Source organism: Rhinolophus ferrumequinum, chromosome 23, assembly GCF_004115265.2.
Source record: "Rhinolophus ferrumequinum isolate MPI-CBG mRhiFer1 chromosome 23, mRhiFer1_v1.p, whole genome shotgun sequence".
Classification (NCBI taxonomy): Eukaryota; Metazoa; Chordata; class Mammalia; order Chiroptera; family Rhinolophidae; genus Rhinolophus; species Rhinolophus ferrumequinum.
This window is the reverse complement of record NC_046306.1, coordinates 21,255,755-21,271,702: the sequence shown is the minus strand read 5'-3', so window position 1 is coordinate 21,271,702 and position 15,948 is coordinate 21,255,755. Positions and strand designations below refer to the sequence as shown.

The 15,948-nt window shown below is 45.9% G+C and overlaps 1 protein-coding gene across 3 annotated transcripts; it reads right to left on the bottom strand.

Annotated features, from left to right (window-relative positions):
• Nucleotides 1–963: 963 nt before the first annotated feature.
• On the bottom strand, nt 964–15,043 carry PXMP4 (peroxisomal membrane protein 4). 3 transcript variants are annotated; one of them, XM_033095478.1, is made up of 4 exons: nt 14,812–15,042; nt 10,200–10,262; nt 6,850–7,048; nt 964–3,336 (listed from the first exon to the last, which is right to left on the bottom strand). In XM_033095478.1, exons 1-4 carry the CDS (start codon nt 14,922–14,924, stop codon nt 3,103–3,105), a joined length of 609 nt encoding a protein of 202 aa, XP_032951369.1. In that variant the 5' UTR covers nt 14,925–15,042; the 3' UTR covers nt 964–3,102. The 3 variants fall into 3 exon arrangements, with proteins under 3 accessions (XP_032951369.1, XP_032951368.1, XP_032951370.1); XM_033095477.1 differs by having other exon boundaries at nt 964–3,800; nt 14,812–15,034; XM_033095479.1 differs by lacking the exon at nt 6,850–7,048 and having other exon boundaries at nt 964–3,800; nt 14,812–15,043.
• Between the last annotated feature and the right edge of the window lie 905 nt (nt 15,044–15,948).

The following is a 15,948-nucleotide window of genomic DNA, read 5'->3' as shown; positions in this document are numbered from 1 at the left end:
TTTACAGTCTTGCATGTCAGAAGACTTCATAGGAATGTAGCTGGTGTTTAATAAACAAACACACATAACCATAGTGCTGTTTCAGAAAGTAGCATTTATGGAGCACCTACTGTGTGCCAAGGGCCCTTTGGCAAATGCCTGTTTTATAGATCTTCAGAAAAGGAGTCTCAGCTAGGAGGGAGCCAAGTGGGCACTCCTCCCAGGTCTGCTGGAAGCCAGCACTCTGCTCCTCAGCAAGGACCACACCGCCTTCCTCTCTGGAGTGAGCAGTTGGAGGCACCAGATGCTCTGGCAGGTTCCAGAGAGATACCATCTGTGAGGGAAACCTATTCTTAGAGAGCAGAGACAGTCGGTGGTGGAGCCGGCCAACCCCTGGCAGCAGTGGGGGGACGTGGGGAGGACAGGCAGCCAAGGTTTCTTTTTACCTTCAGCTGGAGGGGAGGACAGACTAAAAGCAGGGTGTACTCAGTTCTGAGGACCATGCTTTCTTCTTTGTTTGGAAGCTATTAGAAATAACAGCGGGCCAGACCGGTGGCTCAGGTGGTGGGAGCGCCGTGCTCCTAACGCAGAGGTCAGTTCGATTCCCACATGGGCCAGTGAGCTGCACCCTCTACAGCTAAGATTGTGAACAACGGCTCTCCCTGGAATTGGGCTGCCGGGAGCAGCCAGAGGTTGGCGTGAGCTGCCGTGGGCTGCAGTGCGCTGCCGTGCGCTGCTATGTACTGCCGTGGGCTACCGTGTGCTGCCATGAGTGGCTGGAGTCCAGTGTGAATGGCCGGCAGCCGGCAAGAGCTGCCATGAGCGACCGACCAACGACCGGCGACCGACTGCCTCAGCGGGGGTAGCGCAAGGCTCACAATACCAGCATGGGCCAGGGAGCTGTGTCCTACACAACTAGACTGAGAAACAACGGCTTGAACCGGAGGGGGGAGAGGCGAAGGGGGGAAAAAAACCCAGCAAGCATTTATTGATTCGTTTACTTTATGTGTGTCGTATCCTTCTTCCAGGCTACCCTATAAGTTATGTGCTATTGTGCCTGCTTTACACAAGCACAGAATGGTTAAGTCATTTGCCCAAGGAAACAGAGGAACCAAGGCTCAGCCCAGGCACTAGATCCAAAGCCTACATCCCCAACCACCACATTACACTGCCTCTCCATCTGCTGCACCGGAGGCCAATTTTAGTTTGGGTTCCTTCAATAGCAGAGCCCAAGACAAGGATTTGAGTACAAGTGATCTATATGGGAAGTGATCCCAAGAAGCACTGGTAGGGACATGAGAACGGGAGACAGGGAAGAGGGTGTTACCAAGCAAATGACCACTGTAGGCACCGCAGCTCAGTCCTGCTGAGCCAGGAGCCAGAGTGGAGCATGCGCCTCGGTTAGCCCACCCAGTCATACATGGGCCAGGGATGTGGGAGTGGGGCTGTTCATCAGTCATTGGCTCCCGGGATGTTAATCCTCCAGCACTGCAGGTGTGCTGCAGGGTGGCAAAGCAGGTGCCACCGGCAAGTGAGGGCCCTCAGGCAGAAAGATACAGGGATGGCAGTTGGAAAAGCTGGCTGGTGTACACTGAAGTGGTAAGCTCGATAGGGTATGGGCAGGGTATCCCCAGCATCTATTATAAAACCTGCTTGCTGATGGCCACCCTCTCCCCTCCCCCTAAGCTTGGGATCTCATTCAGCCTCCACAGAGTGAACTAAGGGACCTTCAAGATCACCAAGCTTGCAGTACAACATCGTGGCTGAGAACACGCTGTTACAATCAGCCCTAATCCCATTACCTAACAGCTGTTTAACTCAGTTTCCTCTTTTGTCACATGGGATAAGGGATGGCCCCATGTCATGCCCTACTACCTTATTACTCAAGGTGTGACTCAGACCAGAGGCAGCAGCATTACTTGGGAGTCTGTGAGAAATGCAGAACATTCAGGTCACACCCCAAACCCACTGAATCAGAATCTGCATTTGAATAAGATCTCCAGTGACTCACGTGCACATTTCTACTAGTAACTTCTACAATATAAAAAGAGACTGAAGTATTCCTATTAGATCAAGGGTCTCCAATTGGTGAGCCATGGACCAAGTCTTCCTGGAGACCTGTTTAATTTGTCCAGCATGGTGGTTTAAAAAAATCAGATTGGCACATGTCTCCAGTTCACCACGCCCCCATCACTCCCTACCGAATATCGTGTGTAGAACCCAGAACGTTATCATTTATGCCACTTGCCAGGCTCATGTAGGCATTTGAGTTTGTACCGCCCCCCACTCCCCCGAACAGACCCTATAACTAGCTAACATTTGCATAGTTTAGCCTAGGTTTCTAAATTTAAAGTAAGGCACTGAAAAACACATGGGCTTTGATCTGGGTTCAAACCCTGATAGGACTACGACTCTGTGTTACTCTGGGCAAGTTACTTCCCATCTCTGATCCTCAGTTTCTACGTCTATAAAATAAGGATCAAAATACAGACCTGCAAGGTAATCACTGTATGGATTAAAAAATAATTAGTGCAAAGCACCCAGGAGGAAGTAGGAGCTCACTAAATGCATGTGATTAATCGTAGTAGCAGAAGCTGTAGGTACACAAGTCCAATGTGGACACCAGGTCGTATTACGATGATCCTCATTTTACAAGAAACTGAGGCTCTGAGAGGTCAAGAACCTTCCTCAAAGTTACACAGTGCTGGAGTGGGAACTCAAACCCATGTCCTCTAGCTCTATATCTGCACTGTCCACTAGAATTTTCTGTGCTTGTTCTATATCTGCATAGTGCAATACAATTGCCACTAACCACAGGTGGCTATTGACGAAGCACCTGAAATGTGCTGTAAGTGTACAACAACTTGATTTTGATGATTTAGTATGAGAAAAAAGAATGTCAACTATTTCATTAATTTTTATATTAATTACATGTTGAAATAATATTTTAGAAATTTGGACCAAAATAAATAATTAAGGTTAATTTCATCTGGTTCTTTCCAGTTTGTTTTTTTTTTAATGTAGTTACTAGAAAAATTTCAATTACATATGTGACTGTCATTGTGTTTCTATTGGACAGTGGAACTCTGGAGCTTCTCCAATAGAATACCTGAGACAAGGAACTTAATATTTTGTAAAAACGTATTTGCAAATCCACTGCCCACCAGCAAGAAACCCTCTATTACATAAGAACAGTCGAAGAACATACCCACTTTCAGGGCCCTTCTTTAAGCTTGATGACCCTTGAGGCCCAGAAGGGGTGACTTTTCCTGATGTCACAGAAGTCAGTAGCATAGCTAGAACCACGCCCAAGCTTCTCAATCTGATTCGGCCATTTGTTCCACCATTCAAGAGTACCTAATGGGATTTGAAAATCAGTGCTTTTGCTTCGGAAAATGGAACCCTGGGATAATAAAAGTTGGAGTTTGAGAGCCATGATCTCGAGAAGGCAGGATCCTGTGGAAGGTTTCACCGGGGGAGCCAATCTTGAGTCACAGCTGGATACCGCCTGGAGCCTACTCAGGTGTAAAAGCATCCATAAGTCTCTCAGGGTCACATTACTTTGAGGGAGGGCTCTTGTTGTAGATGAGGAAGTCTGAGATGTCATGCCACACATTGCTGTCCTCGTACAGGTAGGTCATAGAGGACTGCAGCGAGGGCTGCAGTGTGGGCCGGTGGTACTCAAAGAGCCACAGCACCAGCCCCCACACTGTCGCAGAGACCAACGGGAATGGGTCCCACTTGGGTTTGGGAATGTAGCCCTTCTCCACGCCCAGGCGGCACAGGGCAAACAGGACACGAGACAACAGGTACATGTTGATCTGCAGGGATGGAGTGACAGGGGATTAAAGGCGGGCACAGCCACTGGGAACCTTCTTCCCACCCCCATGTGACCCTACTGGATCAGTGTTTTTCCAAGCTGGTGTGCAAGATGATTTGAAGTAGTATATAGCAGGTATTTTAATATTACTAGTTTACATTTTTAATTTATTATTCTTTTTCATTAAAAATGTTTTTAAATGAGTATATTTACTCGTACATGGTTCAAGACTAAAAGGTAACTTGACACCAAAAAATACATCCATAAAAGAAAAAAATTGATAAATTGGATCTCATCAAAATTAAAAATTTTTCGGTTGTGAAGAGGATGAAAAGTAAAGCTATAGACTGGTAGAAAATATTTACAAACACATACCAGACAAAGGCTAGTATCTGGAATATATTTTTTAAAACCTCAAACTCAATAGTAAAAAAAAATCCAGTTAGAAAATGGGCAAAAGACATGAACAGATATTTCACTGAAGAGGTTATACAAATGGAAAATAAGCACATGAAAAGATGTTCAACATCATTAGCCATCAAAAAATGCAAATGAAAACCACAATGAGATGGCACTACACACTTATCAAAATGGATAAAATTAAAAAAATAAAATGTAATAAACCAAATACTGGCTAGAATGTGGAGAAACTGGATCACCTGTATATTCCTGATGGTAATGTAAAATAATGCAATCACTCTGGAAAATAGTTGGTCAGTTTCTTATAAAACTAAATATGTATGTACCATTTGGTCCTGCAATTGCACTCTTGGCCATTTATCCCAGGGGAATGAACTCATGTTCACTTAAAAACTTGTCCAAGAATGTTCTTAGCAGCTGTATTCCTAATAGCCAAAAGCTAGAAACAAGTCAGATGTCCTTCAGGGGTGAATGTTTAAACAAACTGATATATCCATGAGATGGAACAGCACTCAGCAATAAAAAGAAATGAACTACTGACACACACAACAACTTGGACGAATCTCCAGAGCATTATGCTGAGTGAAAAAAGCCAATCCTCAAAGATTACATATTGTAATGACTCTACCTATCTAATAACATTTTTGAAATGACAAAATTTTAGAAATGGAGGTCAGAGTAGTTGTGGCCAGGGGTCAGGGAAAGGAGGGGAGGGTGAAGGAGATGGTATGACCAGGATTCCTAGCCTTTGGAAGTTCATAGACCAACTTAGATTTGTTAGTGAAATCTCTAACAAAAATAAAACAGGCGAAATTTTCTCAAAATACAAAATGCTCATATCCACAGATTCCACAGTTCCACGTCTAGGAACTTTCGGATGGACAGACACATGTACAAGAAGACGTCCGAACAAAGATATAGACTACATGTGTGGAATGACAAAAGGCTAGACTCCCTAAATGTCCCTGCAGAGGAGACTGGTGAAATCAAGCCTGGTCCATCCATCCAGCAGTGGAGAGCTCTAATGTCAAAAAGGATGAGGGACTGGCAAGAGAGGTCTCCAAGGAGGGACTGGCAAGAGAGGTCTCCAAGATAACACAGTTCTGTGAAAAAAAGTGCAGCATGATCTCACTGGTGGAAAACTCCTGATATGTACACTGACGCAAGCACAGACAATTTCTGAAGGTCTACACAAGACACAGTTAAAATGACTGTCCTTGGACAGTGTCCTGACAATTGGAAGGGGACGGGAACTTTCTTTTTAATTCATTTTGTACTTTTATGATGTATCCCAAGTATGCCAGGTACCTAGAGGGTGCTTACTCTGCATTTTAAAAAATGCAAAAATAAAACTTTTTATAATTTAAAAATACAGAGGGTGCCAAAAAAATGTATACACATTTTAAGAAATGAAAAAACTGTATTAATTGTAATAATATATACCAATAACAAAAGATGAATACAAGTCACGTTTGACTTCTGCAATTATAAGAGGTGCTCAAAGTGGTTACCATCAGCATCCAGACACTTCTGATTATGGCGAACTACTGCTTGAACATAGATAACATCTCTTAAAATGTGTATACATTTTTTTTTAACTTTTTATTTATTTAAGTGTGTTTTTTCCAAGATCCATCAGCTCCAAGTCAAGTAATTGTTTCAGTCTATTTGTGGAAGGCACAGCTCACAGTGGCCCATGTGGGGATCGAACCGGCAACCTTATTGTTAAGAGCACTGAGCTCTAACCAACTGAGCCAACCAGCCACCCTAAAACATGTATACATTTTTTTGGTGCCCCCAGTATTTAATAAATTTGAGGGAGGCAAATAGAGGGGATGTTAACTTTCAGGGTAAATAAGGACTTTACAATAACAACTAGCATTTGGTTCCATTAAAAAAAACAAAACGGGCCGGCCCGGTGGCTCAGGCGGTTGGAGCTCCATGCTCCTAACACCGAAGGCTGCCGGTTCGATTCCCACATGGGCCAGTGCCAGATGGCTCAGTTGGTTGGAGTGCGGGCTCTCAACCACAAGGTTGCCGGTACAACTCCTCCAAGGGGTAGTGGGCCGCACCCCCTGCAACTAACAATGGCAATTGGACCTGGAGCTGAGCTGCACTCTTCACAACTACGATTGAAAGGACAACTTGATTTGGAAAAAGGCCTGCAAGTACACACTGTTCCCCAATAAAGTCGTGTTCCTCTTCCCCAAATAAAAATAAATTATAACATTTAAAAAAAAACACACCAGAGTTTGAACCCAGAAAAAGGGCAAGTTACAGAATAAGAGACAATTCTTTGAGCATAATAAATTTAGTTTTAAGAAAATCATACTCCAAGGTCGTTTTTCTTTTTTCTTATTTCACTGCAGAGTGGTTTATGAAAAAAAAAGTCTCTGACCCAGAGAGCAGCCCATACACTGATTTCGAGAATTGTGAAATTCCAACAAGCTGCTTGGTTTACAGATGAGGAAACAGGAGGAAGTGACCTACCCCAGGTCACAGAAGGACTGGTGAATCACAGACCCTAAGACTTCGACCCCCACCCCAACTCATACCTGAACCACATCCACCGGCCCCAACCAGGCCCCCCCCCCCTCCGCCCCGCCGCCATCCCTGGAGAGGATCTTTACCTGGCTGTTGATGTTATTGTTATCTCTAAATACCAGCCAGCCTCCGATGAAGGCAGCCAGGAATGAGTGCATCTGGTAGGTCTCACCCTGCACGTGGGACTGCAGGGCGCAAAGCCCTTTGTAGGTGAACACGAAGCAGGCCAGGTTGGAAGAATGGGTGTACGTGGCCTGCAGGATGGCCTGAAGCTTCTCTCGGAGGCTGCACAAACACAGGGAGCTACCATAAGCGCAGGCCCAGCCATTCCAAAGGCATTCACCCACCGGGCATGCAAATCTGAACGAGGGAAGAAGCTCACAGCCAATGCTCATTCAACCACAGGCCTCTAGCCTCCGCGTCCTGGGGGCTGCTGCCTCACTTGATTCAGGCCTTTCCTGCATCTCCATACCACTTCCTCAGAGGGGCCTTCCCTGATCACCCTACATAAGAGAATGCCCATCACATTTGTCTCCTTAACCTACTTTCCTTTTCCTTCATTGCTCTTATCACCACCTAACATTTACATGCTTGTTTATTATCGCCCCTCCCCTGCCCCATCCCAGTGGAAGCTACCAGAGAGTGGTGTCTACATCTGGCTTGCTCATCTTCAGGCCCCATTCTGGGGCCTGACATATAGTAGGTGCTCAGTAAATACTTTTTTGGAGTGAACATGGGAAGAAATGAATGAGGGAGCGAGTGCCTACTATGTGCTGGATCTGGGGATATAATACGGGGGGAAAAACAGATTTGCTTACTGCCCCCATGGAGTTTATGATCTAATGGGAGAGGAAAATATAATCATAATGAGACAGGTTATTTAGTATGAGTACTAGGTAGACAGGGGGGTCCCTGGTGGAATAAACAAAAAAGCAGCCATATCGTGAAACTCCAGGTCCTGGAATGTCTCCTTCACTCCAGAACAGAGATATGAGAACACACCTTGCGGTTAATAGATCATCTCAAATCCCTTCTGGCCGGACAAAGGAGCAGATAGATAGGAATGGTTTGGTTTGTTAATCCCTTCAGGATGAGCAAAAAGGACAAACCTGAAAGATGAATTCCATTAGAAGGCTCCAGCCCCTTTCTCCAAACAGGCAAGGGAAGGCATAGAAGTAAGAGCTTTTGCCTCAGTCACGGGGCCCCCCCATTTGGGACCCCTTCCCACTGGGGAGCTGCAACCTCTTCTCCTGCTTCTAATAAACTCTCTTCGTTTACAACTTTTTGCCCCTCCCTGGTCCGTGTATCCATTCTTTGGCTTCACGAGACACAATCCCGGCCCACACCCGGACACTGCTAGCAGATTCAACATAATTTACATCATTTGGAGACTCACAGAAAAATTTTCCTACTTCATTATAACAAGGGTCAAACATTGACCTGACAAGAGATGACTCTAGGATCTGAAGAATGAGGAGTCGGTGAGGGCAAGAGGGGAGAGGAGCTGCAACCCAGGAAGAAGCATCAGCAGGTGCCAAGGTCCTAAGGAGGGTCCAGAGTGGGGAGTACAGGAACCGAGAGAAACTGTCAAGGTCTGACCAGAGAATGTGTGGGTAAAGAGGCAGGCGGTGTGTGGGGAGGAGGTGGCGCCATGCTAAGTGTTGTCTTTATCCTGAGAAAAGCAAACATTTAAGTAAGGGAGGAAGTCGACTGATGAATCCTTTTAAAGTAAATCACTCAAGGGCAGTGAGGAGAACACAGAGAGAAGGGCAGAGTGTACTCTGGGAGATCAATTCAAGAATAGTAAGCGCAAGGGGCCCTCAAGGCGAGATGAGGACCTTGAAGTGGGTCTACTGGGACCTGTTGAAATCTGCCAGGTGAGTGAGCACAGCCAGGCGTCAGCTGGTTCTCGCCCCATAGGAACATGGGCCCCGTGTTGCCAGTTCTAAGACAAGTTCGATTTCCCAGTTTTTCAGTATTGACACAAACCTTGCTTTCAAATCAGTTCTAGAATCTGCCCACTTCTCACTTCTACTGTCACCACCGAGGTCTGAGCCATCAATGTTGCTCATCTGGATTATAGCCATAGCCGCCTATTTTACACCTACTTCTGCCCTTGGCCACCAACTCCCATCTGTTCTTAATCTGGCAGCAAATTCTTCACTCGCACATAGTCAAATAGTGGCACATCCCTGCACAAAACCTTACAATTTCCTGTTTCACTTAAAGGAAAAGCCAAACTCCTCTCTATGGCCTAAAGTTGGACGGGATGGGCCCAGGTGGCCACTGTGATCTTCCTCTTTGTTCTCTCCCTTCCAATCCCTCTGCTTCAGCCTCCTCAAACTCACCAGGCATGATCCCACCTCAGGGCCTTTGCACTGGCTATTCCTTTGTTCTGAAACATTCTTTCCCCTGATACCCACTTGGCCAACTCTTTCATTTTCTTAAAGTCTGTATTTGAGTATCACTTTCTCACCGAGGCCTTCCCTATTTAATTCTGCAGCTTGCCCCTCCTTCAACACTCCTGATCCCCTTTCGCTGGTCTAATTTTTCTTTCCCACAGCCTGTATCACCTTCTAATGTACCATATACTCTCCTTATTTATTATGTTTATTTTCTGCCAGCCCCTGCTAGAATGCAAGCTCTACGAGGGCAGTGATCACGGTCTATTTTGTTCACTGCTGTATCCCCAGCAACTAAACAGTATCTGGTCCATAGTAGATGCTCAATAAATATTTACTGAATGAACGAATGAGCTCCATTTTTAAAAAAATGATTTGTAGGACAAAAACCAAAACAAAAAATACAAAAAGAGAATATCTTAAAGCTGGATTTGGCCAGAAGGCTGTCCATGTGTGATTCTTATAAGTTGACATACATTAAAAACTAGAAAAGTGGTTTCTGAGAAGTGCCTTGAGGGGAGACTTATGAGAAATCAGAGGAGGGAAGGGAGGTCACAGACCTCACTTTATTGGAGGACAGTTTTCTGAGAAAGTGATCCTCAGAGAAGTGGTATGGGTTGCCAGGAAGGAAATAAAGGTGGGGTAGAAGAAGAAAGGGCATTTCTGGAGTGGAAGGGGGGGATACCGCATGAGCAAATGTATAGAGGTAGAACCACATGTGGCATGTGCGTGGAATGTAGCCAAGGCCTGTGTGCCAACGGCATCCCAGGGAGAACAGCAGAGAATAGGGTAGGCATGCAGCTGAGGTCAGACTGCAGAGGTCCTTGAAGAACACACCTGGAAGGTGGGCTTCTTTGGAGGGCTGTGGGAGCCAGGGGAATTTTTCCAGCAGGGTTAGTAGAATCAAAGTTGTACTTTAGAAGGTGGTGGTGGGGACAGGTTAGACCCAGCCAGGAAGCTGCTACAACAGTGCTGGCACTGAGGGGTGACCACATTCTCTTCCCGATTGAGGGGTGTGCAGAAGGGGTGGGTACCTGCCGCTCCGGAAGAGAAAGGTCATGACCAATGAGTGAGGGGCCCGGATTTTGGCTCCATACCTGTGGAAAAAAGAGAAAACAGTTATTGCAGCGTCACTGTATTCACAGTTTCTTTCTGGGCTGTATCTTTGCCTTCTTGTTCCCTCTCCCTACCCCTAATCTTAATATCATTTTGGGAGGGGAACTAATGCTGGCTTTCAAGTTAGATCTAAGTTCAAAGTGGGTTGTAGAAAGGAAATAGTATGTGGTGCCAAAGTCCCGCCACATTTTGCTGTATAAACTTGGATCAATCACTTAACCTCTCTAAGTTCCCTTCAGTAAAAAGTATTCTCCATTTCAGAGTTGCTTCTGACAGTCAAGGATGTGGACATGTGAAAGTTCCTAGTTCAACCAATGTTAGTGTCTCTTCCTTTCTTGTTCTTCTTTATTGAACTCCCAACCTCCCTCCCTCTCCCTGCCCACAAGTTCTTCAGCTGCCAGGCCCTCATCAAAGCAGGTTACAAGGTCTAAAAATCCATGACAGCCTCCCGGGGACAACTGTCACGAGCCATATATTGTTGTCATATGGGTATCTGTGAACGTTCACTGTAAGCTTGAAACAGCAAAAGACTGGAAGCAAACCGGCGTCCATCCACAGGGGAATTGGATAAAAAAATAATGGCCCCACCATTCAGTGGAATACACAGGGGTAAAAGAATGAGGAGGCTGGATGTGCACAGCAGGATTTATTATTAGAGCAAGGTGTATACGATGTAAAATCGTGTAAAATGAGGACATTCTGCTATTAATCTAAAATTATTTCAAAATACAACTTGCTTAAAAGGTGTGGGAGGAGAATACATATATTTGTCTAGGCAGACAGTATTTCTGGGAGGAGACATGAGACTGGGCACAGGAGTCACTACCAGGGAGGAGGACTAGGTGACAGAATGACAAGAGTGGGCAGGACTTGAAAGCACCTAACTTTTTATACTTTTTGTGAATGTGTGACCTAATAAAAAAATAAAGAAATAAAAATGTTAACAAGTTAAAGCCGGTTTTATGGTTGCGGTGGCCATGCTGAATTGCTTATCTTCTCCCCTGCTTTACAGTGGGCAGGAACCTCATCTTGGCCCCAGCAAGCTCTCTGCCCTACCTCCTCCGAAGTCATCTGTTTTTCTTTCTGAACAAAGAAGCCCTCAGCCTCCTCCCGCTGACCACCGGAGCTAAAAGGGCCCCTCCTTATGCCGCAGCAAAAGCAGGCCCCAAACTCAGTTACTACTGTTCACGGGATTACGCTGTGCCCTGAAAAGAAAGATGCCCTGGATTTAAAAGGCCTTAAAGGACATAATCACAGGTGCAATGTGATGTCTTAAAGGATCCTGGTTTAGACAAACTCGCTGTAGAGGCCATTTGGGGGAAAACTGGGGCAATGTGTCTATCGACTGGACAGGAGTCAACATTATGGGATTCATATTAATTTATTAAATGTAATCATGATCATTTAGCCATACAGGAAAATGCTCTTATTTTTAGAGATGCACATACATTAATATATTTAGGAGTGGAACATCAAAATGAGTTCAGTTTTAAAGTTCATATGCCTCAGTCATCCAAGTCTGCCTCCCTAAATGCATGGCCTTCTTCACAAACACCATATTCTTTTCAACCTCCAGGCCTTTGTTCAAACCATTCCCTATGCCTGGGATACACTTCTCCCCTCAGCAAATTACAACTCAGCTTTCAGAGTACGAGGTGTGATCAAACAATATGGTGAATGTTTAAATTTAAAAAATATATATTACAGTAAAAGACACATTGCTATTAATGCCCCTCAAAATACTCCCCCTCGCTTCGAACACACTTATCCCCTCGTTCTTGCCACTTTCTGAAGCAGTTCTGGAAGTCCTCTTTCGTGAGTGTCATTAGTTGCACTGTTGTGGCTGCCTCGATGTCCTGAATGGATTCAAAATGTTTTCTTTTCATGGTCATTTTGACTTTGAGGAAGAGCCAGAAGTGGTGCCAGATCTGCTGAATAAGGTGGATGAGGACACACCGTAATGTTTTTTGGCGGAAATACCAGAAGTGATGTGTGACACGGAGTGTTGTCATGATGGAGGATGATTTATGGTACACTTTAAAACATACCTTTTCTCAACCATAGCTCACACCTAACTGACTGCACCGAACAAGTTGAAACTTGTCACACACCATTACTAAATTTCCATGTGCTGCTTCCCATATTGAAGATCCTGCCTTTCCGTTGGATGGCACTTGGCAACAGCATTCACTGTATTTTGTGATCAGAACGGAAAGGCTCCATGTCACACATCATTTCTGGTACAGCAATTTCTGTCAAATAAAAACATTATGGTGTGTCATCATCCACCCTATACTCCCAGATCTGGCACCATGCGACTTCTGGCTCTTCTCCCCCGAAGTCAAAATCACCATGAAAGGAAAACATTTTTAGTCGATTTAGGACATCAAGGCAGCTATGACAATGCAACTAAAGACACTCGTGAAAGAGGACTTCCAGACCTGCTTCAGAAAGTGGCAAGAGCGATGGGAGCAGTGTGTTCGCAGCAAAGGGGAGTATTTTGAGGCGGATTAATTGCAGTGTGTCTTTTATTGTAACACATTTTTAAAATTTATTCACCATAGTTTTTTATTACACCTCACATCACCATCACCTCCTCTGTACAGCACTCCCGATCACCTTGTACTGACAAGGCAGTTTAATGATCAGTCTCCCTTTTGGACGCCAGATCCTTGTAGGTGGGCATGCTGTCTTAGCACTACCAAATGATGAAATCACTGCTTAGGGCACCCCTCTGTGGATGAGTTGGTTTCCATTTTACAGAGGAGGAAACTGAGGCCAGAAAAGAAGAGGGGGGCCCAGTTTTGAAATGAAAGAACTGGGATTTGAGCCCAAGGGCCTGACCTTAGCAAGTGCTGGAAAGGTTCCTGAGATCACAGGAAGAGTTAAGTAGTAGCAGGTGTACAAAGCCAGCGCTGGGTAAGCCCACTGGCACCAGGGCCTGTGTGACTCCTTTTCACTCCTGCTTTGTCCTGAGAATACTTTGGCAAAAGACCACTGATGTTATCTTAGGGTTCATTCCACCCTGGTCATACCAAGGTATGGCTGATATAATCTGGCCAGACACAGTGGGAATCAACTTCTACCTGAAACGCTGGGTAGCCAAGAGCTGGGTGTTGGGGTCAGGCATCCTTGGGTTTGAATGCTGGCTCAGACCCTAACCAAATAATATAATCATGAGCAATGAGTTTAACTCTCTGAGCCAGTCTTCTCATCTGGAAAATGGGGACAATGGCAATTCCTACCTTGCACACTTATTCATTCATTCAATAAATATTTGAGAGCCTACTATGTACCAGGTACTAGGAATACACCAAGAAACAAAATAGATAAAAATCTCTGTCCCCATGAAACTCACTATCTAGTGAGAGAGACAGAGTATAAAAATAGGATACATACATGAATGAACTAATTAGTGTCAGATGATAAGCACTATGAAGAAAATTGAATACGGAAGGAGGTGAGGAGCTCAGGGATGGCCTCACTGAAGAAGTGACACTTAAACAGAAGCCTGAATAAGGTGAGGAAAGTGATGCAGGCAGGCATCGAAGTGAATATAACAATAATAACAGCAGGCCAACAGTTTTATTTACATACTGTCCCAGGCTCTTTGCTAAGCATTTCACACATATTGACTCAATCCTGACAGTATAATATAAATACTATTATCATCCCCATTTTACAGAAATTGAGACTTAGAGAGGCTAAATGATTTGCTCAAGATCACACAGGTAGATGGCACCAGGATTCAAACTGAGGCAGTCCACCTCCTAGCGGCATGCTGCCACCAGGATGCCAACTCCAGGACGACACAGATCTTTGCTCTGTTTGTTTTCTGCTGCGTCCCCAGTTTTGGCACAGTAGGCTCTCAATAAATGATAGCTGTTATGCATGAGGTTTAAAGGAGGCTGAGCTCTCCAGGCACTAACCAGGGGAAATGACCCCAAGACCTCTCTCCTGCAAGTCTGATGGCCAGAGTGGAATCAATTTGTGCAACAAATACTGTATTGCAGCTTTTTAAAACATTCATTGTCACGCCTGAGGCTTATGCCCTAGAAGTCCTGTATGCTAGATAGGGACTTAGCGCTAGAGTCATACAGATGGGGAGTGGGAATCAGGATGCGAGCCCACGGGCCGTTTAATGGGGGGAGCAAGCAAAGGACTGCTAGAGGCCAGAGTCCAGCTTCCTACTGTGCAGATGGGGCCACTGAAGCACAGAGGGCCAAGGGCACACAGCGGGTGGGGGGGAGGGAGAGGGGAAAACTGGGCCCAAGGGAGGGGATACGGAGACTGACATGGGAGGTGGTCAAGGAAAGACAGCCAGGTTGCAAAGCACGAAGGACCCGGCTCAGAAGGCGCTCGGGACCCAAAATCCAGCGCCCACTGGACAGATGGTGGACACTGAGATCTAGAGATACACCAGGGCTGCTCAAGGGCACACAGCGCAGCAGCGCGGGGCCGGAAACCCGCGACGCCGATCCCAGCCAGGCCCGTCCCTCAGCCCCGGCCGGACCCTACGGCCCCACTCACACTGCCCCGTTCCGGAAGCCTTTGAGCACGGCCAACGCAGCGTGGTAGCGGCGCTTGCGCAGCAGTGTGTTGACAGCCAGGAGTAGAGCCCGAAGCTGCGGCGGGGCGGCCATAGCGCGGGTGGCGCGCGGGGTGTAGAGAACCGAGCCGAACCTGCACTGACAGCTCGGGGTTCAGGCTGCACAGCCCCAAGCGGCCCACAGCGCCGAGCCGCGTCACCGCATCTTTACGACCATAAGCTCTGTCTGCTGTCACTCATTCAGGGAGAGCCAATCATAGGGCTCATCCATCTCACAAGCGGAATGCGATGTACATACTTTCCCGAATAGAGGTCTAATTGGAAGAAAAGGAGAGCTTGTAACCAATCACAGTGGGCTCCGCCAGACTCGACCTAAGGGAGGTTAGAATCACACGCCTAGATTTGTCCAATTAGAAAGCATGTTTCTTTCCGGTTTGGAACAAGTTTGTCACCAGTGAGTTTCCAGTTTCCTGAAAAAGGAACCGCCCTCCTTAGGGTTGGGATGGTTTACACTGCGAGGAGCCAGGCCTCATCTTTACGCTTGATAGTTCTGATTGGGTAACTGATCATAAAGGTCTTCTCAGAGCATAAATCACTTGGCACCAATCAATGTTTTACATTTATTCTTAAAATCCAAACTCCATCCCACGGCCCACAAGACCCTGTGTGATCTGGCCCCTGCTTCCTTACCTAAACTCATGTCTGTCACTTTCCCCTTCATTCATTCTTCTCCAGCCAAACTGGCCTCCTTGCTGTTCCTTGAACATTCCAAGAACGCTCCTGCCTCCGCACCTTTGCATTTGCTATTTCCCTGCCTAGTATGCATCACTCCCAGTTCTTCCCATGGCTGGCTCCTTCTCAGCCAGCCTTCAGGTTTCAGCTCAAATGCCACCACCTCAGAGAGGTCTTCCTAGATATCCTATCTAAAGTAACACTGCCCACTCTGACTCATTATCCTCTTTTATTTCTTCATAGAACTTTTCACTCTTTGAAATGATTTGTTTGCTGCATGTTCATTCTCTATTGCCCCTACCACATTGTAAATCCCATGAGGACAGAAACCTTGTCTGTTTTGTTTTCTGCTGTAACCCCATTGCTTAGCACATGGTGGGTACCCA

What these genes read in the sequence shown, in the direction of transcription:
- PXMP4 (XM_033095477.1), bottom strand. Translation starts at nt 14,924, where the DNA reads ATGGCCGCCCCGCCGCAGCTTCGGGCTCTACTCCTGGCTGTCAACACA. An exon ending in GGCTTCCGGAACGGGGCAGT is followed by an intron (nt 10,263 to 14,811) that starts GTGAGTGGGGCC and finishes TTTTTTCCACAG; the next exon opens with GTATGGAGCCAAAATCCGGG. An exon ending in ACAATAACATCAACAGCCAG is followed by an intron (nt 3,801 to 6,849) that starts GTAAAGATCCTC and finishes CCATCCCTGCAG; the next exon opens with ATCAACATGTACCTGTTGTC.